Raw genomic sequence first — 20,055 nt, 5'->3', positions numbered from 1 at the left:
GTTCGAGGAAAACACGTTTCTCTGTTTTCGGGAAACAATGAAACCGATAAGGGGATACTTGTATTGTCTAGGAAAGGCAATTGCGCGTTTCATTTATCTGTTGTTGCAAGTCTCCTTCAGAATCAGATATCTGTGGAAAACAAATTGTCAGATAACCGGATGATGCAAAAAGTCAAGAAATAACGACAAATTTATTGTAATAACCGAAATGCACGAAAAGTCGTAAAGACCGGTTATATCGGTGCAGACCTATGGATTTACGACTTTTTTCTTTTTATGTTTAACAAAACGTAGTGGCCTGGTTATTCTTGAAGGTTTGTTTTTCTAAAAATCAACAGGAATTCTAGTTACTTCCCATCCTTGGTAACGATTCTAAAAATAAACTTGAATTTTTGATCATCCAAAACTCAAATGTTTTCTTTGAAATCGTTAAATTGCTAATGATTTTAACGAAGCTCGCCTGTTCTTCAGATATTCTGCAAATTAACTAAAAATAGTATAACGTGTTCTTTCATTTGTTTACACGAGTTCCTAGAGGATGTAGAAATAATAAATTATTGATATTGCACACGATATGGATGATATCATGAAACAACAGAAGGTTCGTTAAACGTCGGATGTGAAAGACCGTCGCTATCTTCGTGATTCGTGAAAAGACGTCAACGAGACGAGCTTCGTGTACGATTCCTTGAAATTACCTGCGGAATCATCGCTTGTTTGTTACGATATAGCACTTAATTGAGTGTTAACTGACGTCAGATCCCTGAAGTACACAGATTAGATATCTCCTGACCTAATTATGTTTCACTTGTGCCTCGAACGATAAAGGTAACCGAAAGAAGAAGACTAAATGAGAATGTAAAAAAGTAGAAAGAGCACTGGTGTACAGAAGATGGAATTAGTTGAAAATTAGATTTACTCTAGGTCAAGAACGACCGCTGAAGAATAAAGAAGAGGATCTACACGTCGCGAGACGTTAATCGGTGATGGCATCGAAGGAACTAAACTCGAGAAGGAAGAAAACTTACACAGGAAGGTAGGAGTGTATCTCCAAAATGACGTCAAGAACAACGGAGAATAGAATTTGCACGAATTTCGAGCGGTGTACGTAAAACGAAGCGTTAATTTCTTCGTTACTATCATTAGCGAACTAAACGTGGGAACGAAGAAAACTTAGACTCGGAAGCTGGAAATAGGATCTAAAGGAATTCTAACTCGAAGAGTCGCGAAACGAGGCGTTAATTCCTCATTCAACTTGTGAATAAAATGAAAGACCGAAGGAAGAAATAGAAACGGAGCGAAGGCGGTAATAGTGTTTCTAAAATAGATTCGCTTCATATAAACAACGATCAAAAATAACGAGGAAAAGGACTTACATTGAACTTTGAACTTTAAGATGAATCGGTGACCTCTTGTTCTAACATTGGAAAACGCCTCGAAGAAACTGCAAATAAAATAAAAAAAAATAAATAAATAAAAGAAAGAAAACTCACAAACTGTTGGTGGAAGAGTGGTATTTTAAAAATGATGCCAAGGATGAACAGAGTCTTCTGGAACTTTGAACTCGGAAAAGAGGAACGAAGTGACAATTTTTCGATCAATTTCGCGGCCGAATTTTGCGCTGATATCGCGATCGTTGAAACGACAGGCGCGCGCTTCTGTCGAGATTATCAACACGTATAAGATATAAGAGGAACAGGGAACGGCAGTCAGTGTTGTGCTGAATCTAGTTCTCGAGCGTACATTTACTGGACAGAGATATTCAAGGAACAAGACGAAATGCGGTGAGGCAAATATTTTGATTCGCCTGCGGCTACTGCAGTGTTGGGCAACTGATCTGGAATAACAAATCAGATTGAATTTATTCCTTTCACGTCGATAAGCCGAATAAATTGATCGGTTGTTATTCGAAATGTTTAAACATAAAATAAAATAAATTCTTCTTCGTTTTGAAAATCAATTTTTATTCGAATAACACTCAACGCTGGAGTATCGATGTTACTAATTAGAACAGAATAATATGTTAATTTTGATCATGTTTTTTTAGTATCTGGCTGATTTTTACTATTCTTCTGCTCGTCACGGTGCTAGCATCCGAGACGTTCGCGAAGAAACCTGGCAAGGATGTGCAATCGAAGGGTAACTACCAGAAGAAGAAGAGAGACGTAGCATACTCCAAGTGAGTCTTCAATCGATATACATTTAGGGGGAAGATGTTTCCAGCATTTAGTTTGAATTTTGGAAAAACGTAAGGGAAGCTCAAAGATAGCGGTCAGATTCTTCTCTTTGTATTTTTCTTTGAGAGAAGTAGCTATGATACGTGGCAAAAGATGCAGTATTGGAATTCGCAATGCAGGCGACAATTACGCAACTGTTTTCCACTCGATCGTTCTTATCTTCTCCGCGGTCGACGGACTTTGTTTTTCTATCGATTAATACGCGACGATCGTTTAACCCTTTCGATGATGATGATCAAGAGCTTGTTAGAATCGTTCGATGCATTCTATGCAAGGAACGAGAATATTTTTGAGGCTAGATTTTTGTAAAAATTTTTAAGCGATGTTTCATCTGTTAATTTCAGAGAAGAAAAATCGAAGGACAATGAAAACAGGAAATTGCAATCGAGGAAGAGGAAGAACAGTTCTGCCGAAGAGAAGAACGTCGAGGTTCAATCCGAGAACGTTAAGACCGAGGAATCAGGAAAAGCGTACAAATCGAAGAACAAGAAATTAAAAGAAAAGGAAAACGTCGAGCCGAAGAGCAACTCGAAGCACGAAGTGAAAGAGAAATCGAAGAAGAAACAATCCAGCAAGTACTCCATGGAATCGCAGGATGTTCACCAGAAGAATTCGAAGAAATCGCAGAAGAACAAATCGAAACTTGAAGAGAGAAACTTGGAAGAAGACAAGAAATCGAATCATAAATTAGAGGGTAAAACTGCTGAGAAAGTTGGAAAGATTAAGGAAGACAAAAAGAAGATGCTTCAAGAGAAGAAGAAGAAGAAGACAACAACAGTGGAGGAAGTACCCGTTGAAGTAGAACTTGAAGAACCCAAAATGAAATTATCGAACAAGGATAAGAAGAAGGTTGAGAAGAATAGAAAGAAGCGTGAAGTAAAACCAGAAAAAGAAGACAAAGTGGATGTTCAACCAATCGAGGAAGAACCAGCGGAAAAGGAACAGGAAGTTGAAGGTTCGAAAACCAAAAGCTGTTCGCCAGTTGGTGAAGCTGAAGAAGAATTGAACCAAGAAGACCCAGAAGAGTGCAACGAGGCATAGATACCTTGAAACTTCAAATTTTTTCATTCATGCTTCAATCATTTCAATCATTCAAATTAGACGAACACGAACGAATGACGTTTATTATAATTAATTAAGATTGATAAGAATTCGTTATCTTATCAGAGATCGATGATCGACCAATCAAAATATCACACGTTATTATTAAATCGCATTTATTTAATCTCTATCTACGTTGAATCGCGAACGTTACGTGGCTTATTTACAAATAACACCTCTTCAAGGTGTACTGATGATAACAGATAGACGACATACAAATACCACTATGATAACCTACGAAATGTACATACAAGTTGAAGAATAAATATGTTTTTTTTTATTATTTTCTTCTGTCTGGAAGTCCTTATTTATTTTAGACAGGTTTACCCATGAATGTCGCGGACCAACCAGTTCCAACGTTGTTTACCGACGAAGTGTATTTCACGACCATTCGTCCGGAGGCTGAGGTGAAGGGTGCTGGTTCATCCTAGAGAAATAAAAATAAAATTTATCAAATTTTAATAAATATTGCTGATACCATTGTACAGTATTAGAATAATTTTGGATCATTTAAAAAATTTCAATGTCTTCTTTGAATTACCCCTCCGCAATAAGTGTTGGACAGAGTTATCAATCCTTCCGAATCGACGTCGTATACTTCCACATTGTTGTAGTCGTAACAGCTGTTGCCAATGTCAAACACAACGAACTCCAACAGCACTTTCAAACCACGTGGCACGCTTATATCCCACGTGCAGGCAATGTTCTGTCGATACTCGTTCGGATACATGGGTGACGTGAATGACCCAGCGTAATTGAATAATCGACCACCGCATCCACGACCTGAGTAATGAAAAATTCATATTCATCTTGCAAAATTTTCGTTGTTGTTAGTAACGGTCCATTGGAAGATTAAATAACGTAAAGTCACGAATAAATCACTCGTCGAGTCGTATGTTTCCTATGCATACTAATCTTCAGAATGCAAAACACCATTATCTTATTGTTTTAAGATAATGTAGAAACGTTAGAAGGGGTGAATTTCGTACCTTCATCGGTAGTTGTAAAAGTGATGTCGTAATATTCGTAACTGGACTGCCATTCGGACCAAGCGCGCAAACTCAGCTTGTTTCCGGTACTGAAAATGGGACTTGGTGTCTCCGCCGAGCATAATGTTGCCATAAGTTTGCCATTGAAGCCGCCGTCGTACACCTGTCGTTTAAAGTTTCAATTTATTATTTATTTATTTGTTCGACGGGCGGGTACCCTTTACATAGGAGATAATGAACACAAGGCCTCCGAGGAGATACTAATTAAAAAATGAAACGATTATATTTTCAAATTTTCAAATTAGAAGAAACTTACTTGCATAGCAGATTTCGTGCAGTCATCGGGGTCATAGATCATGAACTTGTTGAAGTACAATGAAATGGTGTGATTTATTGGGGCTGTGATTGTGAACCAACAATCTTCGATACTCTCGTGCACAATTCGTCCTTGTATCGAAGTGTAATTTCTATCACAGGACGAGCCACCGTATTCGATTTTGAAACCCCTGTGAGTAGTGCTGTCCGCTTTGAACAGTATCTCGAGCTCTGTGCTGTAACTGTATCAAAAAAGGGTAACGAGTAATTAGTATTTTGATCACGATTAAAATTACCTGAACGCTTACCTGTAATAATCGTGGGGCAACGAATGACCACAATATTTGTAAGAAGTTGATGGCGAATGAGTATCCTGCTAAAAATATGTTTGAATAAGACATTTAAATTATTAATTAATAATTTGATGGATTAATTACCTGTGCATAATAAGGACGTTCAAAGTTACCGTTCCAAACAAGATCATTACCAAAGCCTTCGTCAATATACTTTCGATTCTACGTAAAAATAATTCAAGAAATAAGTGAAAATTTTCAACTTTGTTTACATTCTGCTAAATATTATCAGACAATTACCGTGGAATCTGTAATTTGGAGGAACTCATCGTCGCAGTTCTCCGAGTTAGGCAGATCAAAATCAAGGAAACGTATTCTGAGTCTATCGGTGTTTGATTTATGGGATTTGATTATCCATCGACATTTTGTACCCGGTGGGGAAGGGGACGGATAATTTGGTGATTTTAGTACGAGGTTCGTGGTGTTTGTTATCGGAGGAGCGATCGAACACAGCGCTGAAACAGTAATCGATTATATATATTGATCCTTTGCTAATTCAAAATTCGAGATTTCAAAGCTTTAGAGTACCTATGTAAAATTTGAAATTTTTAAATTTCAGTGTCGAAGGTTGACTAACAAAAATTTGAAAATAATGTCAATATTTAATGATTTAGCTAGAATCGATTCTGAATAATTAATTTTACCATCGATGGCTTCCAATTTTCCTGTAACTCCAGTTCCTTCCATGGTGACATCGCTGTACAATCGTATCCAAAGTTTGTTCGAAGTGGAGATAATAGGAAGCGGAACCTGACTGCCACAGTATATGCCAAACAATTGTGCAAAAGGTCCACCACCATCGCGAATCTAAATAATTAAAATCGTTCCAAGTTTTGCGAGAATTTCTCGTAACAAGGTATCACTTACCTCGAGATAATCACCGCTGCATTGATTGGCATCACGATGATTAAACGTTTTGTTAGTAGAATTTTTCAGATCCATACTATTAATAGTGAATTTAATATTCTTTCCAGGAGATGCTTCTACGGTCCAGTGGCAATCTTCCATGCTCTCGTAAGTCGAACCGTTTTGAGTCTTGAATGATGCCGTGGTTGAAGAAGATAAGTCAATGTCGCCACCGCAGCCTGCTGCGGCACTCTTCGTGAACAACACCTATAATATTTATAAAAATAATGAAAAATCTGATACATTATAAGATAATAAAACGATCGATCCTTTTTCTAAAAATGTAAGGCGTATAATGTAACGGGTTTCTTAACCCTCGGACGGCGGACCATGGAGAAAGCCCAAATTCTATTTTCCAAATTTTACACTGTTTCTTTAAGAATAACATTCGTCACCTTTGCGACGAAACCACCGTTGTCGATAGGGGTATTCAAAGAGTACATGACCGTCATATTATTGGAAGTTGATTTTATGACAGGTAAATGTTCCGTCATATTTCCGCACAGTACAGCTAATCTATCACTATTCTCTGGTTCGCTGCCATCGTAAACCTTCACGTTGTCCATGATGCATCTGCAACCACAGATGTGATTATTCAATAAAATTTGTATAATAATTACGCAACATACCTGTAATGATGATCCATCAAGAATTTCTCAAAACGAAGCACCACGTTTTTATCGGAGGGTGCGATAATTTGCCACATGCAGCGGTATCCTCCATAGTAATCACCGTAAACTGACATAGACTTAATATCCTGAGGTTCCGTGATCGTTCCACCGCATTCTTTGAGAAAAGAAAATCAACGATGAAATATATTTCTTCAATTATTAACACATTGTTGACCGGTCACGAGTTCATTCGTAAAATTGCCGGTCAAAAATGTGTTAAGTAAACGAAGTATCGAAATGAAATACCGTTAAGGAAATAGTTGAACGAGAAACCGCTTCGTTGTACGTATTTATCTGTCTTAAATATAATTTCCACCTTGTTCAAAAAGTTCTGTGTGGGTGGTTTATCATCGCCACAATGTATTTCCTCATCCAACATGTACGCGTCATCCGATAATATCGTCAGATTGTCGAAACGACAATCTCTGCGACCTGAAATCACCAACTTATAATATTCCGCAGGGTTGTTTTCTGCTGGACAACATTATAGATTCTCATCGCTTACTGCGTTCCAATTGAAAAGCTGTGAATTCGACGACGATAATCTTTCCCGGAGCGACGAGGGTGTAATTGCAGAACAAATTCTTCGGATAGAAATTCGGATATAACGGCGATTGGATGACCTTCGCGGTTGAGGTCACCTCGAAAACACCGCCACAATTCTCGTAGAGAACCGCGTGGAATCCGTCGCCTTGAATCGCTTCGTTCGAGTGGAAAACCACTTTCATACGATTGCCGGTCGAGTTAAACGGTGAGGGTGTGTTTCTACCGCATACTTTTCCGAGATCTTTCCAGGTTTCACCGGAGGTTTTGTTGTCATCTTTTATCCAGTCGAATGCCTGATTGTAGGTATTTCGTGAGAATTTTAGAGATTGTACGAATAGCATGCAGTGTCGATGTAATAACCATAAGAAAGCGGAGAGTTAATTTTCATACTAATAGGATAGTAACGGGATGGAAACGTATCGTGTAAACTTGATTAGCATGCAAATTTCCCACGCACCTGCACGTAATCCTTCTCGCATTTCGCGCTGCTTTCTAAATTAAAACGATCGACGAACACCAGGCCGATGTGGTAGCCGTTCTCCGTGGTTATTTCCCACGTGCATTCCGCGTTGTTGGGATATTGCGACGGGAATCTGGTAAACGCAATCAAAATATTTCTCGATTCTCAAGGTAGAACGTATGATACGTATAGAGCTTACTTGGGCGAAGAGATCTCGCGACTGTTAGCTCGTAGAGCACCGCCGCATCCATTGTTAACTGGTTCCAATATGAATTCGAAATCGTTCGTCTCTTTCGTACCTGTGTACTCGATCCATAATTGATTCGATGTGCTCGTTATGTTGTACGGTTGGGCGTTACCGCAGAATCGGGTGATTTCTGGTGCGGACGGACCACCGTTTCTGTATCAAATTAATAATAAAATAATAATTCATCTTTGATAAACTATAATTTCCAATCCCATTCGTGTTTCTTGTTCATTCTAATTCACCTGACAGAGATGTAATTGTTGACACAATTATCCAAATGCAGCTTGGTAAAGTGCAATTTAATCATCTCTCCGGTATCCGGGTAATTAGCGTGCCAGGCACAATTAATAGGGAAGGATACGTTCTTCGGTGCTCTAATAACATGCGATAAACCCTGCAGGATACCGCCACAGGGTTGCCATTGGTAGGTGAGATTGAAGTTCATAGGTCTCCCATAGGTACCGTTTATGATCTGTAAGCCGGTAATATTCGCGTGATACGAGAAATCAATACAATCATCCTATCTATCGATAACTTACGATCAGTTCATTAACGAGCTTTGGACTCCTCAGGTACGTTGGTTCCGTGTAATTTCCGCAGAGCATACCGATACCTTGTAAAATGATAAAATAACGTACATTTCATTCCACGTATATTTCGTTCGATTCCTAAATGCTGGTAAATTGAACTTACCGGTCAGCGAGATGTGCGGGTTATTGTAACAGAATTTCGTGAATATATAGCCACGGGATCCACCCACTATACCAGTCACCTTCACCGACAATGTTACCCCAGTGTTGTTGGTGTTGTTCGCTAAACTCTCGGGTGCCTCTATGCTCCACTGACAGAAGTAGGACGATTCGTTGAAGGGTGCAGTCTTCGGTCCGGACAGGGTGCCGTTCACGTCCTTTATCACCCCGCCGCAAGCTGAAAAATCGATGGAGTTCATTCAACGTTTCCTAGAGTCTGCTTGAAAACTTGATCGTTTATTGATCACAAATTGTTTGATAAACGTACGAGCCGGTGCTTGGGCATAATAACGCAGCTTGAAGCCACGAAAACCAGGAGACGACGAGTAACTGATCATCATAGTATTACTGGAGCTCCTGATCAGTTCCATTGTTCCATTCTGTCGCAATACTTTTATTCTTGATTTGAAACGGAAATCATTGTAGAACTGTAATACAAAAAGGTAGATGGTATTAATGAAATCGAAGGAACTTACGCTGATTTCAGATACTGACTACTACGGAATAACTGATCCTCGTGTGATCAGGATCCGAGTTGATATCCAAATCCAGTATATCGGCTACTACTTGGAAACCTTTCGGAAGTTTGATCCTCCAATCGCAGTATCTATAAAATTCCGCGTCCATCAAATACGTGTCTGTAAATTTTTATTATTAATAGCGTACCTAGAACGTGTCGCAACGTTGGGATATCCATACGACTTGATCGTTCCTTGCATTGCAGTGTATTCACCCCCACAAACTGCAAGAAATATTATTTATATCTGTTTTCTATTCGTTCCCTTGTTCGAAAAAGAACGTTTACCTTCTTGAGAAGACACGAATTTCAAACTGAATCCTCTGTAAGTCCTGTACTCGAAATTATCACTTTTGAATGTCAGCATAGCCTCGTTTGCGGTTGTCTCGAATGGTTCAGGTATCGTGGTGCCACAGTACACACCAATCTCGGTAACTGAAATACGACGAAGAGATCAGGATATATTTTCGAATTTGAACAACAGTTTCTATTTGAAATTACTTGTTTGGTTGTCGGGAATTCTCTCGCTGACTACCAGGTAATCAGTGGACCTGCAGTTCCGGTAGCCGCTTGACATATGAATGTCGAGGAACTCGAACTTAATAGTATGATCAGCTGGTGCGACGATCCACCAGATGCAAGTTTGATTCTTCACGTAGAAGAACGGATAATTTGGAGAAGAGATGACACCGCTGTTTCCTCTGATGATTCCACCGCACTCCTCTGCAACAAGAAAAAAAGGAAAACGATAACAATCATGAAACTTTGCAGTGTAATTTTCGAAACGAACCTCCGATGGAGATGACAGCTTTGAAGCCATTGCCTGGTTCCGGAACATCCGTGTAGTAGTGAACGTAGAGCATATTCCCGGTGCTGGTGATGCTACTAGGCGCGACGTCTTTGCAGAATCTTCCAACAAGCTTCGAACTCTCCGTTCCACCGTCCCTCACTTCGACGTATTCTCTCTCGCAACTATAATTTAATTTAATTAGATAAAAACGACTTAGTGTAGGTGTTTAGTGGAGGAGGAGAGGGTATCGTCTCCCAGGATGCCTTTGGTTCGGGCTGGGGACCGCTAGGTGGCGGCGAGATGATGGGAGATCAGTGTTCTCGCTAGCGGTCGCCCGGCATGCAGTTTGAAGGAGTTCCGAATGATAGGTACGAGCCTGACAGACTATCTCCTACATTATTTTAATTAAATAAAAAAACTTACTTCATAGTGTTAGTCAGATCGAATCTGTTGATGAAATGAATGGTAATTCTTTCTCTGTTAGGCGCAAGCGCTGTCCAGGTACATTCTGAATCCGGTGAAGGAATATTCGGATAATTTGGTGTGCTAATCTCCCAGCTCTTCTGCTTGCTAGTCAATACGAACTCTCCTCCGCAGTTCATGTTAACTTCCCTGTAGGTAAGTTTGAAGTTCACGTTAGGCTTAGTACCGGCTACCTTCACGTAAAGACGATTTCCGGTTGTCTCGAGAGGAGCGGGCGCCACTTCGCCGCAATATTTTCCAACCCCCAGTAGAGGAGATTTTATGTCACCGCCATTCTTCAGCTGCGACAATAAATAATTTCATATTTTAAACGAGTTGATTGATTAACTCAACGCCAACTAATTGTCATTACCATTAGGTAATTGTCGGTGCAAGTCCAACTGGGTCCTTGTTGTATCGACATCTCAACGACATTCACCATTATCGTTCGTCCAGATCTCACTTCGACGTTCCATTCGCAAGTGAATTGCCAGCTTCGTATCGATCGGGACGAGGTTGAGTTATTCATCTCGATCACTCCGTTTGGACCTTCCAACTTGCCACCGCATTCTGGATAAGCAAATAATTGATAAATTTATGAACAATTATTAATTTATAAAAAACCTGACTTGAATATTTTTAATTACCTCGATACACATATGCACTGAACCCAGTTTTATTCCCATAGCCATCTGATTCGAATTTCACCGTCATCACGTTTCCAGCTTTGATCCAAGAGGAGGTAGCGTTTGGCCAACACAAGTGTTCCACCAGTTCAGCATCGTTGGGCTCTGTCAAAGCGTTCCCTGAATAAACCTCCACGAAGTCTGCCGTACAGTAGGTTTGATCTTCAAGGTCCATCGTGAGTATCTTTAGGACTAGATGAGTTCCAGGTGGAGAGGTGATTAACCAAGTACACCGCAGATCACTTTCGTAGCCATCCGGGTAGCCAGGTGACGTGAAATCGTAGGTGTTGTTGTATGCGTCCGTCAATCCTATTTCCTCACTGCATTTCGATACTAAAACATCAAAAACATAATGTTCGCTTTTATTTGAATGATTCAAGGATATAATTTTTCACTTACGTTCGACGTTGGCGTTCTGCGAGCTCAAACTATCCCTTGGTATTTGAATCCAATTCAACCGGAACCAACTGCCCTGTCGCAAAATATCTGACAATAATTCCAGGTAAGCGATGTTACTGTTCGTAGTGAAGGGCTTGGGAACGTCGGTACCGCAGGTTTCCAGTAAACGAGGCGCCTCGTTGTCGTAGCCATCGTACACCTGATAATTAAGCGATGAGATGAATAATTAGCTAATTAACGACGACGAATCGACGGTACTCACCCTTAGGTAGGAGTAACAAATCGAACCGGAGTTCTCTATAAACATATCGGTAACTTCGATTTGTATGACCCAGCCAAACTCGACGTTGATTCTCCACGAAACAATGTCCCTTAACTTGAACGATAAAGGATAGAGAGGCGAAGTAATTTGTCCGGTGGGACCGGTGAGTTCGTTACCACCGGTCAACGTATATTGGCCTAGGAAACCCTTTGCCACCTGGTCACCGTCACTTTTGAATTTGATCCACAATTTCGACGAGGATTGAACCGGCTCGATATTGGTCCCGCAAGACGTGCTCAATAGTTTACCGATCCCACTGTCCTCGCGAATCTCCAGATAATCGAGATCGCAGTTCTCGCTCTGTTGCAGCTCGAACTCGGAGAAGGTCAGGCTAAGTTTGTTCCCAGGCGAATTGTTTATTATCCATATGCATTCGGAGTTTAATGGATACGTGTTCGGGTATCCTGGCGAGGCGATCTTCCCTTTGAAAGAGGTGTACGTTCCTCCGCATACTGCAATATCGTTGAGAAATTTTCGAAAAAATTAATATCAAATAATTTTTGTCAGACTAGAAAAACGTTTGAGAATCACTGCTACAGGAGGACGTTCATGGAGAAAAATAAAATATGCAACTCGTTTTCAAGTAACTTGTTTCCAATATCATAGACGTTGAGCGAGTTCTCTGGGCAATAAAAGGAAAAAGAGTAGCAAACGCATCGTTTACCAGAATTCAAGAGCGTGTAGGTGAGAGCAAAGTGTCCCATGAAGTCGTAATGCGCTTCCAAATGCACGGTGAGGGTGTTTCCAGTGCTGGTTATCGGCAAGGGTATAACATCATCGCACCATTGGCCCAAGGAAGGGCCATCCATACCCTCTCCCTCGAACACCTCGATGTGATTCCAACCGCATTCCCCGTTCGTCTCTTCCAAATTCTCGGTGTTAATCTCCATGTGGGTGAAGGTAACGGTGACGTGATCAGCTGTTGCAACGCATTCGTTAGTTATTTAAACCATTTCCGTCAGGAAGCTCCATAAAATGATATAAAAATAGGAAACATAACCACCTGGATCCTCGGCGCTCAATATCCAGGTGCAATACTCCAAAGAATTCATTGCGTTACCGACGTAGCTGTCTACCGGAGTTAGATATCCATCGTCTTTCACAATAATTTTCGCACCGCAAGCTTTATTATATTCCGCTTTAAATCCTTTCGCCGATATTATACTATCCGTTCTCAATACTATCAACATTTCATTAGCAGTCGATTTATAAGGTGGTGGTGTTTCGTGTTTACAATGAGTACCCAATAATTGCGAGTTTCTCGTTGCTCCGTCGTATATCTGTGAGAATTATATAATTATCAAAAAAAAATCATGAATCGAGTTATTAAAATACACTCGTGCCTTTCGTACCTTAACATAGTCGTCGGTGCAATTCTTGCTGTCCTCCACATCAAAGTCTCGGAATTCCAAGCTAATCAAATAATTCTTGTCCACCTGTATCAGCCACTCGCAGTTCAATTTGTGCGGATAATTTTGCGGGTAATTAGGAGACAATATGGTGCCTATGTCGGTGGTGTATCTGCCGCCGCAAGTGATGGGTACGCTTCTGTAGCTGGCGTTGAAACCTCGCGCAGCGTACGATACGTCCGAGTTGAACTTGACGAACATTTTATTCCCGAAGCTGGTGTACACCACCGGTTTGTCGGAATAGCAGATCTCGATCAACGGTGGTGCTTCTTCGTTCTCGCCACCGAAGAGCGTCAGCTTGTCGAAGTAACAGCCTGACTGTTTCTCCGTGTTGATCTGAAAGTTGAACAACCCGATGGTGGAATATTAAAAAAAAAAAAGAAAAAAAATGGTACAGTCATTCGGGTACCGACATCGTGAATAGTCAGCTCGACGCTGTGAGAGTAGTCGGTCTCGATCAGCCATTCGCATTCGACGTTTTCAGGATAAGCGGACGGATAGCCGGGTGACGTGAAGGAGTCGAAGGGTCTCGTCAGATGTCCACCACAGCCGTCGACTAACCACTCGAGCCGGAAACCGTTGAAAGCTAGAAGAGAGTCGGTCACGAACGTCACGAACACTTGATGCTGAGACGAGTGAATTTTCCGTTTCACGTTTTCACTGTCGCAGATCTTCGCCAACTCCGTCGTAGGTTGGTCGTTTGTGCCCTCCTTCACCTCCAGATAATCGTAGTTGCACGTGTCCTCTAAACCGCTGCCTTCCAGATCGATATGCGAGAAGGTCAGATTGATCTTGTTGCCGACCGGAGCCTCGATGATCCAGCTACAGTTCAAATTGTGCTCGTACTTGTACGGGAAATTCGGTGACTCTATCACACCGTGGAAACCGTGGATCTTGTTGTGACATACTGCGAAGGAAACGAGCGTTTCTTATATTTCTATGTTTTGCACGGAGAATCAAGAATCTCCCCAATGGCGAAATTCTCGTTCGATGCGATCAGATGGAGGAAATCAACTCACGTGTTTCGTATTTCAGATGAAAACCGGGGCCGGAATTAGTGTAGTCGCTGGAGAATCTCACGTTCATTATGTTGGATTTCGAATCGATTACCTTTGGATGAGGGTTGCCGCAGTATCTTTGCGCGTTCTTGCGATTGATACCCTCGGATATCTCGATGAAGTCGAATCTACACTTCTCGTGATGCTCGAGTTGCAGGTCGACTATTAGCAATCGTATCAAACTGCCCGCTGCCACTACTATCCTCCAGTAACAATCGGCAATTTGCTGGTACGGTTGAGGGTAATTCGGGGACATGATATCGCCATTGGCGGCATTCAGATTTCCACCGCAACCTGGAACGTCGAGAGACATCGGTCGAGGACGGAAGGAATCGATATCGTATCGTTATCCCCAAAGTGACGATGCTGTTTGCTTTACCTGTAGTCGTGCTGTCCCACTCGATACTGAACCCTTTGAACGCCCTCGTCGCATCGGACACGAATTTCAAGTACATCTGATTGGTCTGGCTTATGATTTCCGTCGGGATGTCGGTGCCGCAGAATTTGCCGAGCAACGGGGACATTTCGTGGCCACCGTTCCTGAAAGCGAGCATTCGTCCAATCATTTCATATTTAAACAAGATTTTTTTTTCTAAAGCTCCCTTAATTTTACCTGATTTCCAAATAATCAAAGGCGCAAGTACTGTGTCTTTCCAATTCGAAATGTGTCACGTTGAGGATGACCCTCTGCTTGTTCGGTGCTTCGAGTATCCACACGCATTCTTTCCTGCTCGGATACTTGTTAGGATAATTCGGCGAGGTAACCACCCCGGTCAATTTAACGTAATGACCTCCGCAGACTTTCGACGCGTCGATGAAGATATACGACGCGACGAATCCGTCGCGAGTTAGCGACGAGTCCGAATGGAAAACGACGGTCAACGTGTTCCCTTGCGACATCAGTATCGGTGGTTTCTTCGAACCGCAGAATCTATGATAACCGAAATGAAAATTCTCCAGTATCGTTTCTTCGAATAGTATCGTAGTAACAAATAAATTCATACTTACTTGCCTATCAGTTCCCTGTTAGCTGACAGGTAATTTTCATAAACACTGACATAGTCGTGTCGACAGGAGGGATTCTGTTCCAAGGCGAACGTCAACCAGGTGATCTGTACCACGTGTCCTGGTGGTGCTTCCAACGTCCAGAAACAATCCTGGTTGTTTTCGTAATTGCCATTTTTCGATGGGGTTTGAATAGTTCCGCTATTCGCTGTGTATACTCCTCCGCATTCTGGAAAATCGAGCACGGATTTATAATTCGATTCCAAGATTATTCTCTCCGATCGACGAAGACATGTACGTACCGTTTGGAATGGACGTGTAATTGGCCATAAAACGACCTCCCGCGATGCAGGTCCCGGACCAGAATTTCAGGAACATGTAATTGTGGGTGGAATAGAAAGGATCGGTGCTCGCTTTCGATTTAGTTGCGTCAAATTTGTCGAGACGAGTAGCATTCTCATTCATCCCATCGTAGATAGACATAGTACAACCTGTTAGGTATCCTTTCAGATTAACGTCCATCAGGGTCAACGCTATCCTCTTCGTGGGTGGTTGTTGGATCAGGTATTGACATATTCTGCTACCATCGTAGAGATTCGGGTACATCGGTGATTTCAGGATCCCAGTGTCCTCGGTGAACGTACCACCGCAATAAATATCGTAGGATAAGGCGAATTCGCCTTTTCTAGCCGTCGCTGTGGATTTGAAGACGATTAACACCACGTTTGAGCTAGACCTGATGGTCGGAGGTAAGTTGGAACCACAGTATCTTCCTATCAGACGAGATTCGCTGGTATCGCCGTTGAATATCTGAGATAATTTCGGTATATTAATTGTTAGAGTAGACGTAGGATTATTAAACTGTTAAACGAATGTAGTACCTCGACGAATTCCGTTTTACAACCGCTGGATTCACGCAATTCGAACTTCGACCAAGATATCTTCACGTGGTCGTTAACGGGCAGTTGTATTTTCCATTCGCAGTCCATTTCCATGTATGGATCCGCGCTTACCGGGCTCCTAATGGTACCGGAAGGAGCGGTGTACACGTCGTTGCATCCGGGTATGCCTGAAGGAGCAATTTGTTAATCTTTAGATGTTATTCTCTAACGTATGAAATTCTTTAAATCTTAATTAACTTGATCGATTTTTCATATTTTAATCACCTTCAATGGCGGAGTAATGAATTTGGAAGCCAGCATCCTGGCCAGCACTGTCCGAATGGAAATAGACCACAGCTTCTGAAGCCGGTACCACGATAGGGGGAGGATGAGTGTGATTGCAGTAAATTCCTAATGTTTCCTTGTGTATAGTGCTTATCTGTGCAAAATTTTGTTACGATCCGTTATTCCATTCGCCCATATTTCTCTCGGTACAAGAGGATTGCTAATTGTATCCTTACCGCCAGATAGTCGTTCCCGCACGTTGGATGTTCCTCCAGCATCAGCTGACCAAAATGGATCTGTATTCTCTTAGACGGTTTAACCCGGATGTTCCAATAGCAATCTCTGTTTGGTGGATACCGTCCTGGGGAGCCAGGAGAGCTGATAGTCCCGTAATCTTGCGTGAGTGTACCACCGCAAATGGGTTGGATACTGTTCCAATGCAAAGCGAATCCGTCGTGAGATATGCTGTTGTCCGAGTGGAACCAGAAGTACAGAGAGTTATGGGAGGACACTATGTTCCCATTTTCATGGGGCAAAGTGTTGCCGCAAAATCTGCCGATCATCTGGCTGCCAGCGTTTCTACCATCGTGTATCTGCAATACATCGTTCGAATGTTGCAAATAGATATCAAACTTTCCGACTTGAAAACGTGTTTTTCACCTGCAGGAAATCGTATTTGCAATCGGTCGATTGTTCCAGGTTGAATTGAGTGAAGGTGACGTTCAAAACGAGCGAGTAGTTGGTGACCAGGACCCAGGCGCAGCTCAGCCCGGGCTGATAAACATTCCCACCGATTGGGAACTGGAGATGTCCCAAGGGATTTCGGGATACACCGCCGCAAGATTGTCGCGGCGATTCGCATCTGCTGCCGGTGAACGTAGAAGGACAATCACAATTGATCCCGGTGCTCGATGACACGCAGACACCGTTGTTCCTGCATGGATTCGGCGTGCATGGGTCTATTTTAGTGTCGCATGTTGTACCTGAAAAAAAAAATGAAATACAAACGCTTCCATTCGTAATGTAATATACCATATTATATCCTTGGATCTTACCAGTGTATCCTGGATCGCACACGCAGACATAGCTATTGCCTTGAGAAACGCATCTGCCATGTACACAGGGATTATTGATGCAAGGCGAGTGAACAGATACATCCGTCGATGATTGACACCCGTTTCGACCGATTCCATCGCCCGTCATACCGGCAGGACAGCGACATATCACGTAGTCGCTTGTAAGTGCTGGATTTTCGACACACCTGGCCAGTGGATGACAACCACCGTTGTTGATGGCACAGCTGCCGACGTACACGCAGGTCACACCGTCTCCCCGGTATCCCGTTGGACATGAACCACACATTCTCGAACCCTGTTTCAATATTTCGGCAACATATAGAGTAAGAATAAAATTGTTTAATGAGAAAATTTTCAATTACCATTGTGTTGATGCATTGAACCGAGGGGGAGGTACTGCAACCACCATTGTCCTGCAGACACTCGTCGATGTCCGCGCAATAATAACCGTTTCCGGTGTAACCCCGAGGACAGGAGTCGCAGAAGAACGTACCTGGAGCGTTGCGACAGGCTACCCAAGGATTCACTGAACATGGTCGATGATTTTGAATGCACTCGTCCACGTCCTTGATGCAGGCTGGGTTGGTACCATCGGATTGCCAGCCCTGAAATTTTTATAATTAATTCTCTGAAACACAGTATTAATATACACTGATATTTACTTGGTCACAAATGCAAGTGTAACCGAGGGGAGAACCAGGTTTGCTGACGCAGACGCCATGACCGCAGAGTTCGTCGGAGTTTTGGGTGTTGCATACGGAAGTCTTCTTCGTGCAATGGATACCGTACCATCCTGGCGCACAGTCACATCTAACGCAACGAAAATTTTGTTGATAGAAAAACGTTGAAAGAAAAATTGTGTTATGGGTACCTGTATGATCCTGGAAGGTTGATACAAGTGGCTCCATTCTGGCAACCAAGATCGGTTCCTAGCAATCTTACGCATTCGTTCACATCGACCATACAGTTTGATCCCTGCAATATTTATCAAATATTGTTGATTTATTAAGGACAAATTCTTAAACGGCAGAGTTTTCAGAATCACCTCCCAATTGGACGGACAGTGGCACTGATATCCTTCGTAAAGATCCTGACACGTGCCGCCATTCAGACAAGGATTGCTACTGCACTCGTTCTCCTTTAGCTTAAGCTCTATCGATTTCACTTTGTCTTCCACTAGTCGTACCTAAGAAAATTCCTTTAAACATCTGTCCGATCCGTGTGTTAACGTTTCGAATCATACGTACTCGGTTCGCCAGCACACGAATCTTAATGGGGACTCCTGTAGAAGTCTGCAATAAATTCAATCATCGTCAGTAGCGTTCGATTCTTTGGAAAAACGACGATTCGCCTAGGTGATCATTTTCTCGGTGACACTTACCTGATTGCGGGGGGTGGCACCCGTCGCGAATCCCCCCAGCAGAGCTATTCTTCTCTCCAAACCATCCGGTCCCTCCACGATCTGCGTCAATCGTTGCAGGTTCGATTCCACCTCGGCCATGTATCCTGTTTTCCATCTTTCAACCAAGTGCGTCGCGCTTTGCGCCTGAAAGAAAAGCCGATTATACCATCGATTTAAGCGATCCCTCTGTTACATCTCTGGCAAGCAATTTGGTACCGAGGTTGCGACGTGAAGTAGATTAATTTCGTTCACGTTCACGTAACCATTTCCAAGAATCTTCAGGGTGATGTTCCTGTCTTTCGCCGCGGAGATGATTAGGTTTCCATCTATCGACTCCAGCACGGGTCTTAAAAATCACGTTAATTGAACGTTAGATAATTTTTTTCTTTTCTTTCTTCGCGAATCAATTTAGGGATGGTGTCTGACCTTTCGTTCATCCAAGCCGCACATGTTCCCAACAAAGTGAACAGAAACCATTGCGATTTAATACCCATCGCAACGACACTACGAAGTCAATTTTACTGTCGCATCTCCTGCCGGATGCTGCAAGTGACCCTTTTCAGCAGGGTGCTCGTCGTTGACTGCATCGGATGTTCGGTTGACGGGCGTATCTTTGATCGAAGGTAGGCGTATTTCGATGGACTTATCGAGGTCCACCCATATATCGGTTACGCTAATTGCGATACACAAAACGTGGTTTATTCGTTGAAGAAATTTGTGGAAATATTTTATTCCACAGGAAAATATAAGGATGTTTTATGGTGTTAATCATTCAGTATTAATTCTATAGAAAATACACAGTGAATCGTTCTTAATATGATTTTATTTTACAGCATGATAACTTTCAGAAATATACATACAATTGTGTACAATAGTTATGAAAAATTTCAGCGTAACTCTGAAATATAAGATACATATATTTTGTTAAACTATTAGTAAAATAAATTTTAATGCGCGTAACAAATAGAATCGTATAGCATACGAGCGCGCAAGAATTATTGCTCCGCTAACAGTCCTAAAACAACAACGCTAACAAAGGATAACAAATATGTGCAAATATCATAAATTTATATAAAACAAAACGCTGCTGGATATGATTTATGATACACATCAGCTTTATTTACAATTCTTTTTCCCTTATTCAATCTTTTATGAAATCAAAACCTTCTCGTAATATAAGTTAAACAAT

General features: G+C 41.9%; 2 protein-coding genes across 3 annotated transcripts; one reads left to right on the top strand and one right to left on the bottom strand.

Moving 5' to 3' along the window:
* Positions 1 to 1,672: 1,672 nt before the first annotated feature.
* LOC123987694 (stress response protein NST1-like) lies at positions 1,673 to 3,621 on the top strand. The gene is made up of 3 exons (XM_046285220.1): positions 1,673 to 1,784; positions 2,048 to 2,179; positions 2,582 to 3,621. The coding sequence occupies exons 1-3, from the start codon at positions 1,780 to 1,782 to the stop codon at positions 3,276 to 3,278; spliced, it is 834 nt and encodes a 277-aa protein (XP_046141176.1). The 5' UTR covers positions 1,673 to 1,779; the 3' UTR covers positions 3,279 to 3,621.
* On the bottom strand, positions 3,438 to 19,445 carry LOC114878542 (cubilin). Of its 2 annotated transcripts, none has more exons than XM_029192464.2 (51): positions 19,293 to 19,445; positions 19,083 to 19,212; positions 18,846 to 19,010; positions 18,712 to 18,756; positions 18,510 to 18,650; positions 18,336 to 18,439; positions 18,127 to 18,274; positions 17,827 to 18,069; positions 17,444 to 17,759; positions 17,049 to 17,371; positions 16,625 to 16,981; positions 16,389 to 16,542; positions 16,104 to 16,291; positions 15,525 to 16,032; positions 15,226 to 15,451; positions 14,831 to 15,148; positions 14,597 to 14,757; positions 14,179 to 14,511; positions 13,573 to 14,066; positions 13,103 to 13,495; positions 12,754 to 13,030; positions 12,415 to 12,669; positions 11,691 to 12,202; positions 11,429 to 11,627; positions 10,991 to 11,362; positions 10,717 to 10,913; positions 10,305 to 10,645; positions 9,882 to 10,063; positions 9,593 to 9,814; positions 9,380 to 9,526; positions 9,241 to 9,316; positions 9,070 to 9,181; positions 8,843 to 9,002; positions 8,519 to 8,752; positions 8,365 to 8,438; positions 8,068 to 8,297; positions 7,778 to 7,978; positions 7,576 to 7,711; positions 7,078 to 7,411; positions 6,819 to 7,004; positions 6,531 to 6,687; positions 6,297 to 6,474; positions 5,863 to 6,108; positions 5,640 to 5,802; positions 5,236 to 5,450; positions 5,080 to 5,157; positions 4,951 to 5,018; positions 4,644 to 4,884; positions 4,328 to 4,490; positions 3,880 to 4,121; positions 3,438 to 3,765 (listed from the first exon to the last, which is right to left on the bottom strand). In XM_029192464.2, the coding sequence occupies exons 1-51, from the start codon at positions 19,358 to 19,360 to the stop codon at positions 3,652 to 3,654; spliced, it is 11,127 nt and encodes a 3,708-aa protein (XP_029048297.2). In that variant the 5' UTR covers positions 19,361 to 19,445; the 3' UTR covers positions 3,438 to 3,651. The 2 variants fall into 2 exon arrangements, with proteins under 2 accessions (XP_029048297.2, XP_029048305.2); XM_029192472.2 differs by having other exon boundaries at positions 4,951 to 5,015.
* Positions 19,446 to 20,055: the final 610 nt, after the last annotated feature.

The sequence above is a fragment of the Osmia bicornis genome, chromosome 3, assembly GCF_907164935.1.
Source record: "Osmia bicornis bicornis chromosome 3, iOsmBic2.1, whole genome shotgun sequence".
Taxonomy (NCBI): domain Eukaryota; kingdom Metazoa; phylum Arthropoda; class Insecta; order Hymenoptera; family Megachilidae; genus Osmia; species Osmia bicornis.
This window is presented reverse-complemented; position numbering and strand designations above follow the sequence as displayed.